The sequence below is a fragment of the Acanthochromis polyacanthus genome, chromosome 1, assembly GCF_021347895.1.
Source record: "Acanthochromis polyacanthus isolate Apoly-LR-REF ecotype Palm Island chromosome 1, KAUST_Apoly_ChrSc, whole genome shotgun sequence".
In the NCBI taxonomy this organism is placed as follows: Eukaryota; Metazoa; Chordata; class Actinopteri; family Pomacentridae; genus Acanthochromis; species Acanthochromis polyacanthus.
The window spans coordinates 22,424,661-22,448,052 of NC_067113.1; the positions used below are offsets into that span (position 1 = coordinate 22,424,661).

The window sequence follows — 23,392 nt, forward strand, 5'->3', positions numbered from 1 at the left end:
TTACTAAATAAGTCCTGAACCATGCCCTTAATCTTACTGGGAATTTTAAATGATGGAGAACATTAAATATCCTATCAAGCCATAAGTTGCCACTATTGTATGCATAATGTGTATATGTGAGGTTGTGTACAGTGTGTACTCACAGCGGGTACAAGGAGCTTCTTGACCTCCTCCACTGCTCTTCTCATCTTGATCTCAGCTCTGGCCTGTGTGTCTTCCACTGTGATAAGGACATGAAGGTCTTCATTTAGGTGTTCCCAGTTTGGCTTCCCTCTGTTCTGCTCCTCCTGAACAGAAAAAATAGGAAGAGCAAGAGAGAAGGTGAGTGAATGTGACAGTGTGGCTGTATTTGAGCACCGGTGCAGTAACACGGCATATCAGAGAAAACGGAGGCGAGAGGCAGGCATACACAGAGGACGATGAGGCCCCGTGAAGGGAAGCAGGATGACAGGATTGGCGCTTTAGTCAGCTGTTTAGCTTTAACTTTGAAAGGACACCCTTCTTTAATAGATCTCTCGCTTCACAGAGGCAAAGATGACAGTTAGCCCTGCAGCAATTAATATCAGTGAAAGATGGATGGATGCAGGGATCAGAGAGAGATGGAGCTGGATTTTTAAACCATACCAGCTTCACTAGTAGGAATGGAATTATGACACACGAATACAGTTCAAAGTGCTGTGGGACTGTGTGTGAAGGTGCTCGAGAGCGTCTGTGCCTCTGTCTCTCACATGTTTTTGCAGACAATACTGTCTGGGCAGCAATAGCTCTCTCTGAAGGGGTTTTTCTTCTTATAAAAGGCAACACCAAAGCACTCACAGGTTCCCAAACTATAGTACTAGCAACACCTGAAAGGCAAAATGGACTGCATTCAAAACCAACCATCACTGCTCGGTAGCATTTTAACACAGCTAAATAGGAAGCCGTTTAAGGAAACCTGGGAAGGCTGAGGTATGGAAACGCTTTATGTTTTCAATTGCCTCCACAACAAGTCCGGTCACAGTTAACGCATGTGTGAAAAGGTAAAATGGCATAGGCAGAGACAAACATAGAATAGCCTTACATTTGGAATATATATTTTAAAAGCGCGCTCCTCAATTTAGAATAGCTACTTTCCTCTCTCTTCTTTTTGCTCTGCTGACAGTAAATGCAGTGAGCAGACACAGAGCGCCCTAAAAAGCTTTTGAGGTTGTATCGCATGTCACTGTACAACCAGGAAAGCCAGCGGTTTGAAAGCTGACTACTTCCCCCTGAGGTGAGGAGTTGAGGTTTAGGTTGTCTGAAAAAGGCGCAACCTCAGATTCTCTGATGTGTGACACCACGTTACAACATCAAAACCGGATTAGAATGTTCAAATGTTAGTGTTAAGTCAATGAAGACAATGCAGGAAAATGACTTCAACTCAAAAATATTTCAAAATTGTGATTTCTTTTTCCAAAGCAGGCCAGAGTCTTATGCAGTCAACTGCATCCCCTCCTGACTTGAGCTGATGTTGGTGCATCTTTGCACAGATTGTTGATGAATACTGTGTAATTTACTCTCGCCCATACAAACCACCTCAACTTCAGATCACTGTTCATTTCTGAGTTTTGAGGGTGCCTAATTACTAACAATGCATTGCGGTGCTCTGCAGGAGGTCCACCTGACATGATTTCAATACACTCAACGAGCACCACAAAGCGAGAGGGAGCACGTACAGACACACACACAAAGCTTAAAGCTTGAGCCGAGTGCCACCCACCTGCTTTCTACTCCACAGAGAGCTGTTGCCATGGCATTGCTCTTTACAACACACAGACTCACACACATGCACATGCACACACACACACACAGATGGAAGAAAGTTCAATATTCTACTCTCGTTTCCCCTTTTCCACACGTGGTTGGTGGGGCCTAGTTTCAGCAGTCAGGCCATTATTTCACCATTGCTGTTTGCTTATGGCCTATTTGGGCACATGGGGATTGGTGGGTGACTCAGCATTTTCTGGAGGGGACAAGACAGACGGGCCACAAAGGCTGCCTCTGCATGCAGGGCAGAGTGTGAAAACACATGGTAGATACGCAAATTGACAGATTGTTGCTTAAGGTGAATCCAAAACGATTAGTCAATCATGTGCCTGTGTGCATGTGCGAGTGTAGTGCGTGCATGCCAGCGCATATTCAAATTTGTTAAATACTGTACTGAAACAGATCTGGCAAAAGTGCACATGCGCGTGCACACACCGACACGCATCCATGCGCACACACCACCATACACCAGCATGACTGCCTGTGAACAAGGTCACTGTGTGCCCTCTGAGAGAAAGTGACAGCATGACAAACAGTAGGAAGGCTGGGGAGGGAGGTTGGGAGGGTGAGAAAAGAGAGGGGAGGTAAGGCGAGAGTCCTCAGGAATATTGGGAAGGCCTTTGAAGACAATGTCCATGCAGGCCAACATCAAATGCCATGGCAATAACCACATACCAGGGGTAATGGGTTTTGGCAAAACATGTAGCCTGAATAAATAGCACGGACACTGCATCTTAAAACATCTAAGAATAGGATCAGAGGGAAAGACTGCTGGTCAGAAAGGTTGCATGACTTCAATCATTTGCACAGCACCTGTTTGCCTGCTGGATTTCACACTCCCTAGCTAGAGCCCAATAAACTTTAAGGCCTCAATTCTCACAGCTTGACTGGCACCACATGGAAAAACAAGGTTACAGAAATATACCATGGCATTTTTCACGGTCACACTGCCTTTTAGGGCTGGTAATAAGAATATTAAATAAATAAACAAATGAATAAAAAGTCAACAATCAGTTGGGGTTTTCAGTATTTCTTTTATCGGACTGTGTTCACACTGTAGAGTCAGTACACCCCTGAACCTGGAGAGGATTTGTTCCATTGCTCGAGGACACATAACAGGGGGCACAACTGCAGACACAAAGCTTTCAATCCTTGGTGCAGTGGCTGGAGGTCAGTCCTACTTAATATAACAGTGCTGCCTCGTCTGGACTTTTGACTATGTGGTGCTATAATTTTGTCCTGGTAATGTTGCACTTTAACAGTCATAAACAAAACTATCCACACTGTTTCAACTATGCCTCTTGAACTCTGTCCCTTCGGTTCCCAACTAAGGTCAACGCGAGTGAGGCTCCATGCCAGCAGACCAAACAGGTGCAGTAGAGAGCTGCAGGGACATGGAAGGGCAAGAAGGGCCAAATGGGGCTGTAGAAGAAGGTGGATCAGCACTGACAGAGAAAACAGGCATTAATTGTTAAATATAAATACATCTAAACTGACTTTGGCATACGATCTGAAATGAAACAAGTTAAATACCACAACATTCACTGAAGGTTATGCTGTTAGGAATGTAAATAAAGCTCAACTTTATGCTTACAGATTCGAGTGAGCTCTGATTCAGTCAGATTTCTTTTCACAAATTGCAAAACAAAATAAAATGTAAGCTGTGTGGATATAAGATACAGCAGCCTTTTTTCAACCAGCATTATACAATTCACTGTACCAAAACTAATACTTGAACATTGTTATACCTGGACTCTACAATCTTAATAAAGAAGAAACAAGCGTTCCAGTTGCACTGGGTCAAGAGATGAGGAATGAAAAAGTCAGCATAAAATTTGAACAAAACAAGAGGGCTGCAGTGCCAACAGTCTAATCAAATCCAGCATATTGACAGCCAATGTCACACATTAGTTCTTAAGCAAGAAAATGTGGGAGATGTGCTGTGACACCATCTATTGGTTGGCAGAAGTTGATGGTTCGAACCGGAGGCATATTCTGTTCTGCCAGTGACCACTGCTGATGCCACAGTTTTAGCTATTACGTATCAGGACAATCAACTTATTTGATAGAGAGCATTTCTCACAAGTGCAAGTCTGAAATGTTATTAAGTGTGGCTCTAAATAAAATAGCTGTCTATAGAGTTAACCATAATCTCACTGTGCGGGAGCCAAAATAGAATTAGGGAATTGCTTTTGCAAAAGGGATAGGAAATACCTATTCTACCTACGCAACGGTCGATATAACGTACCTGTAATTTAATTGTAGTTGTTCGCTGTGTTGTTTTGCATTAAGCGTGACTGTAGGAGTGAAAAACCAAGAGACCAAAGCTGATGCAAGAGATTAAAGTTTAACTGGAATATGACTTCTTGAGTCCTTGTAGACCATCAGGACAATATTTATGGAAGTTGGTGTGTGATCTCAACAAATGTGTCAGATAAAAGAATATCGAAAGGCCAAACTTAGAGAAATTACAAGTATATACTTAAACTTAGTCAACCTCTCAAACATTTTACATTTAGTCTTTTTTGATCCAAGTATAAAGTGCAATCTACAGACAAGTGAGTCGTGGATTGGTCTCCACTAAATCCAGCTATGTCAGCTGAATTTCAGTTTTCACCCATGTACATGCAAAGGCAGGTTTAGTGATTCCACCATTTGCATATTGTGAATTAGATCAATAAATAAACAATAAATATGTTTTCTATGATTTCTTGTCCACCTACCTCATCATTTTAACATCAGTTTGTTAGTATTTAAACAATTACACTTCCTATGACATGATTACAAAGACTTTACATCATTTTAAGTCACATAATCACGGTCTTTTTATTTTTGAAGTGAAAATATATCCGATCGTTTACAAGCAACTACAGCAGTCTTTAGGAAAACATTTTCTGTTCATGACAATCATCAAGCTGAGACTAATACGAAGAGGAACACTATATCAGGACATTATTCAGTGACAATAGACTTAAATAGCACTTGAGGGAATAATTAAATGACAGCAGTCAAAATAATTTGCACATGGAGTATTACAGGAAACAAGGGAAACCTGTATTGCAAAGCAAATTCATGCAAGGTTCACCAGTACAAGACGTAGGAAAAACAAATAGAACTAAATAAATTCAACTCTGGCATCAATAGCTGCTTAGGACTGAAACAATCCAACACAGATTGAGAGCGAAAGGAGTAATATGGATATCCTTAATTATAAAAGCATTTGGTTTCTTCTACAAGGGTATCCTGTATTTTTCTCTTCACCTGCTTCTTCCCTCCTTATTTTCTACTTGATCTGCTTTTCTTCCCTCACCATTGTTCTTCATTTTGCTCTCTCTCTCTCAGGCTGTACTCGACTCTCTCCCACAGCGCAGCTCCAGTGAGCCGGCTCCCCGTCAGGCAGTGCGGCCCAAGAGGGAGTAACCAGCTGAATTATTGAGAGCATAAAAATGCTGCCGCTAATGGATCCTGAATAAACACACTGGCTAAGCTGCTGCCGTGGCATCCTTTGCTGCCACGGGGTATCAAGCTGAAAATAGTGAGGTTGAGGATGCAGAGACTGGAGGCTATTGCTGTGGCTTTGTTTGTGGCTATGACACACTCAGGCCATCCAAAAGCTTTCGGGGTCCAGAGAGTAAACCTCATAGTGATTGTTGTGATTTATGGATGTAAAAACTGGCACAGCATTCGCTGCTTTCCCCAGCTTAGCTCAACTTTACTGTAAATATCTACATCATTATACTAAACTAAAGGGAAGAAAGAACATTAGGAACGAAATGTAATTTCGACAGAGGCCATTTCCAAAAAATGGCAATGTAATGATCCGTATGCGTGAAAAGAAAAAAATTCCACCTTTAAAATCCCCCATCAACTTCCTACCTTCTATGTATACAGAACCACAGTAGGAGCAGAAACCAGGACTATCAAAGAAACACTCACTTCATCAGATATCAAAACACCGCGTAAAGAAATTATCCTGCTTGTCTGTATTTTCGTGTAAATGTTTAACTATATTGGGCCTTAGTTAGCATAGTAATTGCGCAGGGCCTTTCACAAGTCCCGTCGCAGTACCACACAGAAAAACAAACCGGCACACGTCATTAAGTTTTAAGATAGTGAGAGATTAAGAAGGTAATCACAGATTCATGTAATGAGCTAAGACAAACTTCTAAAGTGTGTGCGTGGGTTTGTACATGCATGATCGTACTCACTCCCATTTAACTACTTCTGGATCTAATTCCAAAGAAAGAACCGTAGCAGAGTGTCTTCATCTTGTTCTGCGATAATGAACACACTCCAAGGGAAATGAGAAGAAGAGCTAGAAACTAAAATACGAATGGCGGAACCATAAAAAAGAGAAAGAGGGACGAACAAGTTGGCCCTGCAGCATACTGGAGTTTCTAAGATTATGACTCAGCTGGAAATCTGCGTAAGTCTATGTGTATTTCTTCTGTTTGGCCACAGGTGACTGCCATATCAAAAAAATGAAATACAGTAAATTATGTAAATGCATTGTAATATAGCACCACTGCCTGGCAAGTCTGAGCAACTAAAGGGTGCAAACAAAAAGAACAGAGGGATAAAAATAGATTAATCTCCAAAAGTTGTCAGTGACAGAAAAAAAACCTGAAAAATTGGTAAAAGCAGCAATTGCAGGAGGGTCTATGGCAGGGGTGTCAAACTCAGTTCCTGGAGGGCCACTATCCTGCATGTTTTAGATGTTTCCTTCTTCCAACACACCTGATTCAAATGATCAGCTTATCATCAAGCTCAGCAGAAGCCTGATAACGAGCCTGATCATTTGAATCAGCTGTGTTGGAAGAGGGAAACATCTAAAACATGCAGGATAGTGGCCCTCCAGGAACGGATCTTGACACCCCTGGTCTAAGGCCCTTGGGCAAAATATGCACAGATGTTTGATATATCACACTTTTCTAAACTGTCAGTTTCTCCTCACAGTAACTTCAAAGTAGATCACTAAATCTAATCTGACACACTTGAAACCTCCCAGTGGGGAATGCCCATAAGCTAATGTTGCAATAAATGTAAAAATTTAGATTTCAATTCTTCAGTCATTTGCCACAGCTGAATAGTATGGTGTGTCAAAATTCAAAAAGCACACAAAGATACCCGGTCATAGGTTGACCTGATAGCAGTGCAACAGAATTACCCAACATGGCCTGATTTCATCAACATCATTTTGTCACAGACAGTCTAAAGTTTCAAATATGGTCATGTGGCTGGTGACGGTCAAACCATAGAGCATTCTAAAAATGTCATCTGTACGTTGAATTTGCATTTGAAATAATGCAAAACATTTCTGAGTAAGTTCTCCCCTTAAATTTCAAGATATATAGGTGCAAAACATTAGCCTTTTATGTCTCCAACCTCAGCCCAGTGGGTCCAGAAATAGCGGCTGCCCCTGGCCTTGGCTGTCTGCTTTACTACTGCCTTCTATACTTTCCACTGCGCAGCATTTTGCAAACAGCATTATCAGATGTCAGAATGCAGCCACCAGGCATCTACTGAGCGTGCGTCTGCCTCATGTTCCTAAAGGGCTAGTGTTAAGTTTTTGTATGACCACTAGCCCAGCAAATATCACAATTTTATGTGACATGTGAAGACAATGATAAATCATTGTGGAGAAAGAAAGAAGTGAGCTTAAGTGTACACTAGCTTTGGAAAACAAAAGCAGGTGATTTAGACATTCTTGTTTTACTTGAATGAGTGCAATCTCACACACATACAGGGAAAAAATGCCACACTGATGAGCTTACCTTCTTCTTGTCTCTCATAGAGCTCTTGCCCCGCACCATGATTTTGCATCCTGTCTCTGCCTCCAGCTGTTTGGCTGTGAGTCCCCGGGGCCAAGGATTCTCCCCACAAAGTTATACTGCAGACACAGAGAGAGAAACAAACTTGTTAATCAATGTGCAAATACAATATGCACAAGACTGAAACATTTACACTACATCAGGATGGGAAAATAAAATCGGAGCACAATTGAGACACATTTGAAACTCAGTGCATGAATATTCTCTCACATGCACATTTTACTTTGCCTGAGCTTCTAAAGAGCATGACACGAACCGTGTTGGATATCAGGCCTCTGCTGTGACCACACCAAAAGCACATCTGCACATCTCACTTTCTGCTTTTCTAGGACAAAGAAAAGATGACACCCACCAGCTTTGATATGTCCTCAGTATGTTTTTTTTCCCGCTTATTTAACACTTCCCTTAAATAGCAACATGGGGTGTTTTTTTTTTTATTTTCTCGCCACAGTCACAGCGTAATCACAGACCACAGTGGGGTTGGCCTGCACCTGCTTTATCAAACACCGTAGATGTCAAAATTGTCTCTGAAGAAATAGAATATTAACTACCGAGAATTAGTCTGGGCAGGATGGTGGGAAAGAATTAACAGGAAAATGGGGTGGATGGGGTGTTGAGAGTCTCGAGGGAGGTGTGAGGTGAGGTAGTGTGATTGACACTATTTTCTTATCAAGACCCCTTTCACTGGTGAGTGGCTTTGGAGCTTTGTACCAAAAGGAAATGTATTTACCAACGTAATCCTCTTCACATGAAACGGGTTTCCAACGGGATGAATGAAAAAAAACATGTTCAAATAATTCAGTGCAATTTTCAGTCAAAATACAAAACAGAAGGAAAGGAGGAGCACTGTGACGCATAAAGACGTACACAAAGCACCCATGTTTCTGCAACGCGTGCAGCGGCTGCCAGAGAGCACGACGAGTGGAGCATCTCAGACAATATCAAAAGGGGATCTTTTTACTCAAACCTGGAATATTCAAATGCTCATTGGCATAGCGCAAAGCCTTCCTCTACAATCACAACCACAACTAATCATCTCTTGGGCCGTTACAATGGGCTGTGACATAGCTACATTAAATTCTTAAACGCAGTCACATCTGTTTATGCACTCCACCGCACCAATGCCTCTGCAAAATCCAAAAGACCATCAGAAAAGTCACATTTAATTACAGAGGGATTACAAATTTAACGCGATGGTGGCGAATCTCCCCTAAACAATGTAAACAAACACTGCTGAGGACAATCAAAAACTCAAGGCTGTTGTTTTTCCTGTCCCTGTAAGTGGACTTGCCTGCATCCCTAGCCTGCCTCTGACAGGAAAGACACACCCTGCAGCTGGAAAGATGCTTCAGTCCCTACGGATGTTCATAGCATGCGGGTAGACAAGCTTTAAGCGTGTGTTTCTCTGTCACAAGGCAACTGTCTGTTTGATTAACCTTAATCAAGGAAACTGGTGCAAGGGCTACATTTGTGGGTGAATGTGCTAACTAAAGAATGTAAGAACACCTGTCCTCTGAGGTCAGCCACCAAAGAGTGGTGGCCTGCTTCTGACTCGTACACAAACACACATGCACAGCCTCGAGAAGCACGGAAGAGAGAGCTGTCTGTCTGCATCATAGTCGCTGCTGCAGACGAGGGTGAACCCCAAGCTCTGGGCATTATGGTGATGCTGTGGTAAAAAACACACACTCTGCTTCTAAACTATTAAAATGAATCTACAGTGACAATGTCCAGGGTGTTGTTATACAACCTACTCCGTTAGCAACTGCAGTGTAAGATCTGCAAAACAGCTGCTGTTGTGTGGCACACAAAATGAGTACACACAAGGTTAAAAAACATCTACATTCATATTTAGATTTGTGTGAAGCTATGACATGCGACCATTTCCATTGGCCTAACAAGATACAAAATCTTCCATCAGTCTAAATCCCACCAGACTTGCGCACCGTGAATATATTAAATACGTATAGTAGATGAATTAGATGGCAAGCTTCAAGTGTCAAACTGAGAAGAGGACGGGAAAGAGCATATCTGATATTGGAGATAGAAACTAGCTAAAAAAGAAAGAAAAGCTGCAGATGGAGCACTGAACATCTTATTCTCTGTCCTGCTCTCACGGTTAATAATACAACTCTACTTATGACTGGAGGAGGTGTTCACTGTGGACATGAATATGTCGATGACAACTGCACCTGACAGTGAGCCATGGCCAGATGGAGGAAAGCAGAAAGGAATGAAGAGAGAAAAGGGTAGAAAGACGATACCACGCACAGAGGGGAAAAGTGACAAACAGCTTGTTTTTCCAGCACTTAGAGAGCTATTATAAGCAAGAAAGGCTAACCTTGCCACAACAATGCATGTGAATGAACCAACTACACAACTCCAAAGTGTGTGTGGCTCAGGGCTTGAACACATGGCAGACACATGTGCGCAATCTCATGGCACAGAAAAGAAGCTTTGTCAGGGCAAGCGGTCGATCAAGAGCATTACTCAAAGAAAATTTTAATGTGCACATTAAATGACTAAATGAAGTGATTGAAAAAGAAACATTTCTTTTTCAATCACTTCACCACTGACTGGAGATGTACCAGGAAATAACACTGTCTCATTATAATTAAACCTTGCAATTTGAAGTGCAACTCTACTGTGGAAAATAAAACCCTAATTATGTCAGTAATGGAATAAAGCTCAGTGGTTTAACTAGTGTGCTCCCTGGTTTTCTGCTCTGCACTGGGGGTTTGACATTCTTCTCATGGATGCTGATACGCTGTTAGAAAAGGCGACCTCCATTTTAAGCCACTGGAATGTAGAGACAATGGACAGCCAAGCGGGTGAGTTATCAGAAGGGTACAGGGCCACAGAATCTGCCAGGAACTCCACTCAGTACAGCCAGAGGAGTAGGATGGATACCATGCCCTTACTGCCAAATACACTATCCGCTCTTCACTTGCACTAGCTAAACTATCTAGCCTCCTACACACCAAAAGCTAGTTTTCATGTTTTGTATTCCGGCAGTTAAATCAACTGCACTGGTTCCTCAGAATGAGGTCTTGAAAAAATCTAATGTCTGGAAACCACCACGGCTGTTGGCTAGATTTCCAAAGTTTTGCACGCTATAGGAGCCTTTGGGGCAGACACCAGTGACATTAAAATTCATCAAAATTTACCAGACTTTGAACAATTAAATACAATTATGGTGATTATTGTCAAGCAATAAATTTCTCTCTTATTTCCTTTGCTTATTTACAAGGAAAGGAAATAAGGGTCACCGCACTCCGACCTCTTTTCCTCAGTTCTGTTTCAGGCTCATTTTATCTGAGTTCTCTCAGTTTTCCTAACAAAGGCATAAATACAAACAGATACAGTATATATACAAACACAGTTCATGTGCAAACACAGGAAGACAGACAGACAGACACACACACACACACACACACACACACACACACACACACACACACCTACATACACACAAAGCCCCCTTCAGGACAAGGGCTTACACTGACATTAAAGGGCCTTTGTTTAGCTCCAGTTATCGCTACTCCACAGGCGGGTTATGTTCTGAGCATCTACGTCTCTGCCACTGTGTGTTTGTGAGGGTGTGTGTGTGTGTGTGTGTGTGTGTGTGTGTGTGTGTGTGTGTGTGTGTGTGTGTGTGTGTGTGTGTGTGTGTGTGTGTGTGTGTGTGTGTGTGTGTGTGTGTGAAACACAATGTATGGAGCGAACTCCTGCAGACACCCTCAGCACCCAGAGCTGACTGCCGCATGGGTTTACGTGCACGGGCATACTAGTTTGTTTTTGTATGAACAACTGAGAAACAACAGCAGTTCTACCAACAATGCTCACAGAAGCAGAACAATTGTGCCTTTTGACGTGTTTGTTTGTGGTGGTGGGGAGACAGGAAATGAGATCATGCTGAGGGCGCTGGCTGGGTGCATGGAAGGCTTATCGAAGAGCGGGGCCAGGCCAGGAGGAGAATACCAATCACTTATTAGCGAGCCTAGCTGGGCTTATGGAAATGAGGAATAGTTCGTTCAGTGCAATGTATCAAGACGAGGCGGAATCTGGATACACCAAGCACCATCACCTCAATCTCTCTCCGTCTTTTCACCTATTTGATTCTAACCATAAAGTTACCTTAATGTTAGACAGTATCACTGATGTCCTAACATCCTCTCTAACCATTTACTACAGCAAAATCTCCCACTTTCCTCATACCTTAGATACATTCCATCTCATTTTACCATTTCACTCAAGTTATAGTTTGTGGATGCTTCACAGAGGGCACAGAGTTTAACACCACTCTTAGTTGCTAAAATACATCCCTTCTCTTTCCACACCTCCTCCTCTCTGTATCCATTCATAGCTTCGGGAAACGGAGCAGGCTTCCTTTGCCTCTTTGTCTTAATACACAGGATCTTCCCTTTCCTCTTCTGCTTATCTGTCATCCCCCTGTAGTGCACTGGTCTCTCACAGCCCAAATCAATGTTTTTCTTTGACTACACACGGCCTTCCTAGCTACCGGCCGGCAGTCTGCCTTTAATCACTCATTCATTTTTAGGTGGAAATGTTTCATCATGCAATTAATCCATCGTATTTACTTTCATTTTGTGGCCTGATCCTAACTGCACACATACATTTTCCACACAGTAAAAAGCAGTAGACAGGTGAATTAACCTACAGCAGCTTGCATACTTGATCTACACAAGGGACAGGGGACATGAGGCCACAGTGATGAAGGAGTGAAAATTAGACTTAGGTTCCAGTGGTGACATTTTCGCCTCAAAGCCCAATAGACTTCAAAGCTCTCTATTCAGCACATCCAGCATTTAGTGCCTAATCCATGCCTCCTTTGATAATTCTGTTTGGGTTTATTTTGGGGTTGCAGGCAGGGTGAAAATACAGAGTAAGGATGCAGAGATGGAAGGCGTAAAGATTGATGTCTGCTGGAAGTGTTGAAGATGTAAGTGAAAGAGGCACAGAGCAAAGTTTGTGAACCCTTGGAACAGCGTATGGAGAAAAAAAATTAACATTCAATCTCTCCTTCAGCATTCATTTGAATGCTGATCGCGATAAGTCAAGACTGCCCTTTGGCAAAGCTGAGAAAGTTGTGGAATAGAGTTAGCCATGCCATGCTGCCTTCTCTACAAACCTGTTATCCATCGAAGGCAGGGAAGCAATAAAGTAGTGAAGATCAATCACATCTCACCAATACAGATGCATTTCCATCACCGTTATCCATGTCACACCAGCATCACTTTGTTGTCCACCACCCTAACTTCCTCCCAAGTACTACAGCTTTTTTGTTTTGTGGGTACTAGTCCTTGCAGCAGTGTCCTCGTTGCTGAACTGTTTGCAATAACTTTTAGATTCCTTAAGTGTCTGCTTGCAAAAAGGTCAATGCTGACACAGCTGCCAAACCACTACATTGGATGTGAGCATCATGTTTGATACGATAGCATCGATGTTGGTATCGGCATCAACAATCCTGAATCAGTGGGATGCAGTATGTGCTCGCAGATACTAAAGATAAAACCTCGCACTACATCCCCAATGCAACCTTTGATTCTTGTGTCATCAACCTGTGTCCTTTGTCCTTCATTCTCATTTTTCGCCTCTGTGCCTTCACGATACACAAATGGACAGGTCAAGGCAGGACAAGGCACCATCCACTTACAGTATACAAATACATGAGGTGAGATGAAATTTGGCATTAGTGCATTACGGACACACATCAACCAGCTTACACAGTTGCCCTCTGCCATGTTAACTGACAATAAGTCGAGCTCTTTATGTTTAAATGAACATTGTAATTACCTCCTTATCAAACAGCTAACTAGAAAACAGTCCGTTTATCAAATTATTGTCATGATGCATGGCTTGCTAGCCACAGCTATCAAAATCCTCCGCTCTGCTGCTCTATCAGTGAGGTGAGGTAAGGTGTGGGGCGGTACATTTCCAGGACTGGTAATGACTTAAGGGGGTCAGAAGGATATCAGGAGCTGGCATGATAAGTGATGACACCCTCATGGGAACAAGCTTAATGACTTTCCCTGTGCAGAGAAGTGGCTGGTTTGGCCAGGCAATTTTACCGCAGTGAAACGGAGAGGGCCAGGACATTCTGTCTGTTCAAACCACTAGAGTCACTTTTTTTGGTATTCTCAAATCATTCTGCCTTGCAGTGAAGGTGAATCATCATGATGCAATGAAGGAAAGTTTGCTGTCGTACAGTAAAAGCAAACAAAGCAAGCACACATGTACACATGCACACATTTTTATCCTTCTAGGGAATGCAGAGTTGCATTTTGTAATAAAATGCTCTATGATTCATTGTATAGACAGAAATATTAATTCTGAGGTTTTTTTCCTTACCAGAATTGCTTTTTTTCCCAATCAATAGAACAATATTTAATATCAGTTTATTATATTAGCATTACCACAGTTCTTCATATATTTTATCCTATATATGTGCAAATTGAGACATTTGATGTTTCCATAATTTTTTTTATTTCTCTAAAAAAAGTGTATATAGATGTGCTTCATTTAAAAAGCTGACCATTATTGAGACAAGAAAAACTTGATGAAGACCTCTCCAAAAATTAAGTGCATAAAGGAAATATTGATACTTCACTCCTTTCCGTTTTTGAGGCAGATAAGTTATTTGTGGTGTACCACTCGACTAATTTGCCACCAAATGCAGGCTAATGTCTAAAAAAATGTAGACGTGCAGGCGGATCAAACATTTGTTCCTTTGAGGTTTGTTAGTTAAGACAGCTGGAGCACAAAGGGGAAACTGAGGGTGAGGGTGGGTGATGGTTGGGGATTTAAAAGGATCCTATTACTGAGGTAAACAACCCAAAGTGCCATGACAACTCCCTGAACACCAGACAAACACAAATGCAACAGAAATACCAAGAGCAGGACTGTATCTTCGCCCGTACAGGGTTCTCACCAGGATTTTTTTACAGCGTAACGGCAGGTCCTCCCGCACGCGCACTAGCCTTCATTAAATCTCGCGAGCGGCCGGCCCAGATGTCATCAAATGAGCGTCACACAGATGCTCCAAATGCTCGTGATTTAGGTCACTATTCACCATACATGGCATCACGGAAACAACCGAGACATACTAATTGTAACCCCGAGATTGGAAGCAGCTCTTAATTTTAGATGGGAACAGGTCAATCGACAGGAAAGTACAGCTGAGGTGGGGAGACATAAATTAACCTAGATAGGCACCCAGTCGATAAAAACAAATGCACATGGCGTTATCTGTCAAAATAACAGCGCAGCGGCCCTAATCACAGTGTAATCTTTTAAACTGACAGCGTAACGGCCCGTTACGCTGAAATGCGCTGGCGAGAACCCTGCCGTATTTTTATTGTCCTATCCTATATTAGCGATCATGCCCTCATTTTGGATGTCTTCGAGCTGGTGAGAAGTTTGGACGGTCCTGTTTACCAGTTGCTCAGCAGCTTTCGTCTAACTGAGGGTCTAGTTTCAAAGAGTCAGCACAACAGCGGTGGCTTCCATGTGTGCATGTGCATGTTTTCAGCACGAAGCATTTCTCGCCAACAAGTGACCTGCCCACAACCCACCTGGGCATTTAGCAGTTGGCACACAGAAATACACAGGGAATAAAGTGGAGACCGAGACATGCTTAAAAGACATGTCACACATCCTATCGGATTCCTGAAGGTCAACCGGAATGACATGCTGAGCTGTCAGTCAGCTGTCTATGAATGTGTGTGTGAGCGTGTGCATAGCAGAGAAGCAGAGCCACAGATAGCATTTAATTGAAGGTTGAAGTTATCAGATAGCTTGCGACTCAGCTGTCAGTCAAGATGCAGTCACCACGGTGACGCTTTGCAGTGTTCTGCATCGCTGACGACATCAGGAAATGGCTGACTTTGAAGAACAGTGAGGGGGTGGGTAGACAGACACACTGGCAGACAGAGTGATAGAGACACAGGCACACACAAACACATTTGCAGACAGATGTGGGGCACACAGGCAAGTGCACACAGGACAGAAGAGGGACACACTTAAGGGAATTAGAGTAGAAGCATGCTAGCAAGGCAAGTTATTTTGGTAGAACTGACATGCTGCTCTGCGTCCAGGCACCAGGACAATCTAATTATCTACTGGTGAAACCTGAGCAGGGGACACATAGGTGATCTGGAAGAGAAACCCCTACTGAGTGAACGTGACCCCAGCCTAAGGATATGGTGAGGGAAAGTGGGAATCCAGTTTTTAAATCAAAGTCAAAAAAATGAAAGGAAGTCATGCAAATGGCAAGTGTTCAAAAGATAAAGAAACAGCACAACAATGACATATCTTTGGCACCCAGGCAGCTCAACAGGCGACCCATAAACAGGGGTTATAATCCCCAACGCAGTGGCCTGGGTTCGATTCTAGCTCCCTTTGCTGCAAGTCTTTCCCCATTCTTCTCCATACTTTCCTGTCTGCCTCTCAACTAACCTGTGTAATAAAGCCAACAAAAGGCCAAAAAAAAAAAACTTAAAAAAAAAAATGACACAGTCGTGGGTTGATGCCAGGATTACAAAACAAGAGACTTGTGCCATCATTCCCTGCTTTCTAGAGAGAACCTAGAGTTGCATCAGCAAGACATACACACATGCATTTTCGATGAGAGGAATCTGGGAAATCAGACGGAAATATGAGGGGGGATAATATTCCCCAGTCTAATAATCTTCATTACAGTTTCCTCTCCTTCAGCAGTGGACAGATGGGTATAGGAAGTGCCATCTTTTTCCGCTCCTTCGTGATTTCTTTCCTCTCTCCCTTTTCCTGTATTAGCCAATACAAATTAGTTCTACTTCCCCCCTCAACACAAACGAGGTGTCTTTAGACAATTGTGTGCAGCGAGATCAGTTCTGTAAAGAAGCCTGCTGAACACACAGCAACATTTTTATCTGCCAGTGTCTGCTGTTCAAATAATGAAAAAGATGGATGTTGGCACCTCCACAAACAGGTTTTAGCACACCAGTTTTTTCACACACACGCTGTTCCCAACAGGTACTTTTTCTGACAACGGGAAAAGCATGCCTAAAAAATTTTATTTCATTTAGACCTTATGCTGATTTCCCAAGGTCCCCATCATCACATCCAAATATAACAAAGCTATCTGGCATTTCCTTCTTTCCCTGCAGGCTTAATGTAGTGCATCCAGGCGCCAGGACAATGAGTGTACCAAAGTAAGTGTGAAAAAAATTGCCAACTTGAAATATATGGCATTTTTGTCTCATTGTGTTTTTGTACTTCTCTGTGCTTGTACATCATTATGTACATGTTAGTGTGTGTGTGCATTTGTATCTACTAAGGTCATCAGTGAGTCATCTTGGCCACCAGGGGGAAGCCTAATTAATTTAGTAGCCTTCCTGACAGCTCGTAAACACAATACAGAGTTACAGCCCTGCACTGTGCAAAGCAGCATAGCACAGCGAGCAAAGGGAACACAGGGGTCATCTGAGGATGCCACACTTAACAGTCTGTGTGTGTTTGTGTGAACATTAGAGGCATGCCTTTAGTGTCTCTGTAGGCACAGGTGGTACCCACTGTTCCACACATTTTCAGACCTTCCTCACTCTTCTGAAAATCTCATATGTCCATTTACAGGGACAGCACAAGACACACACATGCGCGCACACACACACAATACAGTGACTTCAGCAGTAATGAAAAGCATGCTGTACGTATATCTTTAAATAGCATGTTCTACATAGAAGAGAATTTCAGTAAGACGACCACAGTATCAGAGGTGTCCCTTAAGTCAACTGCATGTTCATGAACTGAATGACAAACCTGTCAGAGTCACTCATATCACATGTACACTTTCCAAAGATGTTTAAGAATCACATGTACCTTTTAATGATTCTACTAATTTATAGTGTCTTAAAGATAAAGCATGTTTATGATGTTAAAATGTACTAATGCACAAGTTTAACAAAATTTTGCTATAATACACAATGCCAGTCATGATAATTCTTGATATTTCTACAAAATGTTTTAAATAACATAAAAGCAATGAGCACACAATGGTAGACATAAGTACAGACACATTATTACTGCATTACATAATTGGGAGACAGTGACTCAAGATGAAAGAGAAGATGTGGTTGGTTAATTTAGCTTGGGTCTGGTCTGAGGGTCAGCAGGAGCTAAGCTCATCCCAGCCAGTCCCCTGTGCCCTTTATCAACGCTGTCAGGGGGAAAATGCAATCCATGCCTGACTGGGCCTTGCCCTGCTCTACAGTGTCTGTTATCCTTCGTCACCTCCCTCCATTCATTTCCTCACTGCAAGCTGCTGGGATTATGAAGAGCAACGCAGTTCCTCAAGACGAGGCACAATCATTCACATATGCGCCAAAGATTACCATGAGGCCAGGAATGTGGCTGATCGACTGCAGTCAAAGCCTGACGCACACATCACAAGGCTCACTGCAGACGAGGGCTTTACCTCGTCTGTGTTCACCTTCCTCCTCATCTCTATAACCACGGTGATACTTTTAACATGTACTATTCCTTACCTGCTGTGTGTGTGCATTTAAATGTGTATGTCATCTGAGAAAAGTCCTCCACACCACTGCTGTAACCAAAGCAAGTGGTAAGTCCAATAGATTGCCATCTCCTTAAACTGATTATTTATGAAGTTGCAGTTTACTTTTCCTGATGTTGCTCCTTTCAATCCCCCTCCTACTTTCCCTCTGAGAACTAATCTACAGCAGAGTTGGCCCATAAACACCCCAGCATGCTGTGTACTCCTGAGACCAAGACCAAATTAGACTGCTATTTGATATAGCTTTAACAGTAGTACATTAACAACTCAGTGCACATGTTAAGAGCCCAACAACTATTGCTTAATAAAATAACTAAACAGCCAGGAGTTGTGTGCTTACAAACCAAGAATGTCAAAACTCGTGGAGTACATGAGGAAAGAAAGGATTGAGCAACCATTTACAGCACAGATGAGTTATCTCCATAGTGTTGACAGATTGCTGAACTATCGGCAGCTGTCATTTCAATGATGACACATCACAAAGTCATATGGCCTAAGGCAAAAGGACCAACTGAAAGTGTAGCTGGGTCTCTGCATATGGATGTAAGTTTATATGTATGCACATGTGTGATTGTCAAAAAGATCTTGTATCTTTTACAGCTGCTCATTCATCTGTAAATATGAACAATTTGTTGAAAAAAAAAATCTTTTCCTTACAATCCTCAAGCTGAAGAACATCATGCACAGAGCGTCACTATACCACACAACTGCGTAAAATTATTTATTATGATGTAAGACAGCAATTTATTTTTTTCCTGGTACAAGTTTAAATATTAGTCCTTAAACAATTAAGGCAAATGCATCAATACTACTGGCAATATGACATAACAACCCTAGTGAGAGATGTCTGCTACTTACATCTGGGTACTCTTTGACAGGCACAAACAGTTTTTCCTGCAGGTGAACGATGGGTCCGATAGGTTCAGGCAGCTCCAGCGGGTGTCTGTCCACAAGGCCATTCACTGTGTCACTGTACATGTCTTTACGCACTCTGTTGATCTCTGAAACACACAAAAATATGTAAACTGTGGTTAGCAACTATATAGCAAGAGGGTAGTGAGATTTCTTTTGTATTAGAGGAATATCATATTGATTTTTGACTTATGGGCAAAGGCTCAGTGCAGCTTGTAAATATTTGGAATAAAAATACAGAAAAACAAAACTTAAATTTGTTAATTGCCTTGGGTATTGTTTTTTATAGATAAACAATTGTGTAATTTTGCTCTTTGAGATTACCAAAAGCGTATTATTACAGCTTGTAAGTGTAAGGATGTATGATCATGGATGCTTATGAACACCTACAGGAAATAGTGATTTTTCAAAACAAACTATACTGACTAAAAGCAGTGAATCTGTGTTTGTGTGTGTGTTTGTGTTCTATATGCCAGAGACAAAAGTTAAGCGCTGCATTATTTACGGGTTAAGGCCACTGTCTTTCCTTTCTCCCTCCCCAGTGGCTGTTTTCTAACTGAGCAGCCTGTGTGAGCGGCTGAGCATGAGACCAGACGCGGAGAATCGCTCAGGCTTAGGTATATGCCGCCTTCAGATCTGATCCCTCTGTCAGATAAAACTAATGGACCTCTCTCACACTCACACACACATTTTGCCAACAGAGATTTCTGCTCAAACTCTTTCATACACACATACTAACCTCTAATTCACGCACACCCCTTTTTTTTTTTACTGCATGTATAAGTCTCATTTTTTCACACACACCAGAGAAATCACTGTGTGGGTTGAGGAAAAGCCTTCATTCATTCTACCCAACCTGTGTGTCCACATGTGTGAGTATGTCACAATTAGATCGGGATCGACGGCTGCAGTTGTAACACCCGTTAATAGAGGACACTGTAGGGTCACACTTTTGCATCACTGTCCAGTCATAGCATCGCTAAACTAAAAAGGGCCAGAGAAATGACATCCAAAAAAGACATCTATTAAGACAAGTTCATTGGTTTGAGTAAGAAACAGCTGGGACAAAAAGGTAGGGCTGGTGAGGCGTTGAGACATTGTATAAGTGTGTGTCCCATGTGACTTTCTGGCAATAGGGAGCTCTATATTAAACCGTAACTGGGGAACCCGACACTCAACTATAGACGCCCTTAGTGAAGCATGCCTGACCTCCAAATCCGTACCTTGCACTGACACAAAACTGCAAGATGGGTCAGACTTACGTAACAAGGTTGTACTGTAGTTTTGTAACGTGCTTCTTTGTTGTAGGCTACAATTGTACAACAGACAAATTACTTAAAATATTCTTGAACTCATGGATTCAGCTGTAGAATTGTCTCTGGATACCTCCGATGACAAACTGAATTATTGCGTCACTTATGAGGTCACAGGCCGACGAGCACACAGGAAAAACATCTGAGTGCAGCTGTGTGGACAACACCTGCAGAAGACATTTGAACTGTACAAACAAGCCAGGAGAGTCAGTCCATAGCGACTCCTTCCCAAACCACATGATCTCACCACTCTGTTCCACGGATACTCCCAATCCTTCCCAAAGATGAATTCATCATTATGGTATCTAGCCCAGAGAAAAGATTACATCAGTCCTAACAGATACAGCAGCCAGGCCACATCTTGGCTTGGTCTTTGAACGGAGGGGCTTGGCAGTGACACATTATACAGGGAGGAGACCAGGACAGCTTAACACAGGGAGTATGTGGTATCCTGGAAAAACAGTTAATTAGAAACAAATGTTTTGTCTGTTAAAAAAAAGCACCCTCAAGTTAGTAAAACTGGAACAGGATGACCTAATGATATATTAACAAAATTAATAAATGTATTACTATATATTCTCACTTGCAAATCATTTGACAGCAAGATCATGTTTGTCTTTCTCGGAAAAATAACCACAACAAAATTACATGTTGCAAAATAAAATGGAACTATTTACTGTAAATTTCACTTGCATCTTTGGTCTCTTCTAGGCAACATTAATAAATACAAAGAGCTACTAACACATCACTGCTGGGATAAAGAAGTGTGTAATATCCATCAATAATACTTGTAAAGAATATGTATTCTATAGGCTAGAAAAATCCTCTCTTCACACGTGCAAAGCTTACAGTAAAAGCAAATACACAGTATACTATATACTTGATCCAATGTATTAAAGAAAATGTCACCTTCAGATAGCAAGTGAAAACAAAGAGATATTCACATGTGACAATGCAACCCAACAACCACCAGCAGCACCCCTCCTCCTCCTAATTCTATTTCCTCTTGCTGAAATGCCACATTAACATAAGGGGGCCGCGCTGGGCCATCAATGAAGACGTGCGGCATTTGACAACCTCTAATTTCAATGCGGCAACACTTTTCTGAAGCGTTGCGCTCACCTAAAAATTACCCCCTGCCTTGCACTGCCGACAAAATCGTTTGTCTAGCTGTCCACCCCGGCAGAAAAGGCTGATTTTGTAAGAAACCGCGTGTGTGTCTATGTGAGGATCACTATCTTGGGTGGGGGTGGCAGGGTGTCACTATCTTGGAAAGAACAGAAAAAACAGAAAGAAAAGAATCAACTGGAGTAAGAGAAGGGCAGGGCATCAAATGGGAAACTTTTCTTTTTTTTTTTTTTTTTAACTGTGGCATTAAGATGGGGAAAAGCCATTTAATGCCAAAGTTCCAAAGCAGTAACCCCTGCTACCTGGATCAGCCGTCTCTCAGCTCAGTGCTGGTGTGTCATCCACAGTCTGACTCAGCAAACCACACAAACACACAGTGCTTTCTGTCACAACTGTCTATTTACCTGTGGGGGGGTTGGTGTGCGCGAATGCACAGCCACACACAAAATACACATAGGAGGAGATTTTAATGTGTCTCTTTAGTTTTTATACTCAGACATCTGGCAGGAAGAAACAAAAATCAACCTTGAGACTAGTTGGAGGACATGGTGGAAGGTTTGATTAGACAAAGACAGAGGAAAGAGAGAGAATTATAACCACAGCGCTGAGCAAACAGAGTGCAGCTGCATTACTCTTGACTCATGCTGCTCTTTTCTGTCTCGATGCAAGCTCAAATAAATTTCATTTTATCATTCTCTCTTTTTTGTTTCTCTCAATTTCTGCCCTTTCTTCTCAAATCTGCAATGAAAAAAGAAAATGTCACAGACTGTGGCTGCATATCTATCTATCCTTTGTCAAGTAAAGAGACCATTTCTGCTCATCTTCTCTGTGATCTTGGCAATAGGGAAAGATGAGTACCCGAAAGAAAGGATGTGGGAGACAAGAATGGCAGGTGGAGGCCTTTAAGAGGCAGTGGACTGAGGAATATGTGAGAGGAAGTGTCTGTGGGATGGGAGCTGAAAATCAAAGTGCAGTCTGGTGGGTGGGTATTAAGTGCAAAACTTTATTCTTGACCTTTAAAAACACAGTTTGGGGGAAAAAAGACTCAAATCAAGGTCTCTTCACTAGGTCCGTTTAAACCTTTCATTTCTCACAGAGTACCTTCACTGGCAGGTTTCAGCTCAGTTGTCATCAAGTGTTATACTTTGGGACTGTGTTATCCAAATACCTGTTACCAAATGTTTTAGATCCAATGGTGACAGCTGAGTCATCTGCTAGGCAACTGTTTCAGCGTCATCTACTGAGGATGACGGAGATGCTGATGAAAGTTCTGATACAATTGACTGTAAATCAAAGTTAATTTCTAGGGCAAATTTTAGAATATGCCTGAATATTGGAGCCATGATAATAGGATAGACATAACCATGCAAATACAGATTATAATATTCCTATGAGATAAACCAATAAATGACTCTTGATTTTAAGCAATTAACAGCATCTGGAAGAATAATTTGATGTAATGAAGATGAGGATAAATTAGGTATAGCTAAATTCCGAATATTACAAAAAAAAAAAATCAGTTCACTCACAATAAACATGAAGTCTATGAACACCACGCAGCAAAGTTTAAAAGCAATATGCTGAACAAAAACATAAAAACAGCAGCGTTTGGCATTTTTTCCCTATAGAGAAATCGGTGACTGGGCATAACACAGGAGGGGCTGGGCTTAAGAGTTGTGTGCAGACTGGGGTAAATAAAAAGACAGCAGGAACAAGGAACAAAGACAACCAAATTGATTCAGTGTATCAAATCTGAGTATATCATTTTGTTAGCCAATCAGAGGCAGTAACTGTGAGGTCATCAACTTGGGATAGGGAAGGTTTTTATGCGTTTATCCAGTCTGATG

At 42.0% G+C, this 23,392-nt stretch overlaps 1 protein-coding gene across 1 annotated transcript in view; it reads right to left on the reverse strand.

Annotated features, from left to right (window-relative positions):
* qkia (QKI, KH domain containing, RNA binding a) overlaps nucleotides 1–23,392 on the reverse strand; it is a 78,981-nt gene that overhangs the window by 32,057 nt on the left and 23,532 nt on the right. Inside the window, 4 exon segments of the mRNA XM_022196572.2 lie at nucleotides 144–287; nucleotides 7,560–7,645; nucleotides 7,648–7,675; nucleotides 19,051–19,193. Of these exon segments, the coding sequence (XP_022052264.2) occupies nucleotides 144–287; nucleotides 7,560–7,645; nucleotides 7,648–7,675; nucleotides 19,051–19,193 (401 nt within the window).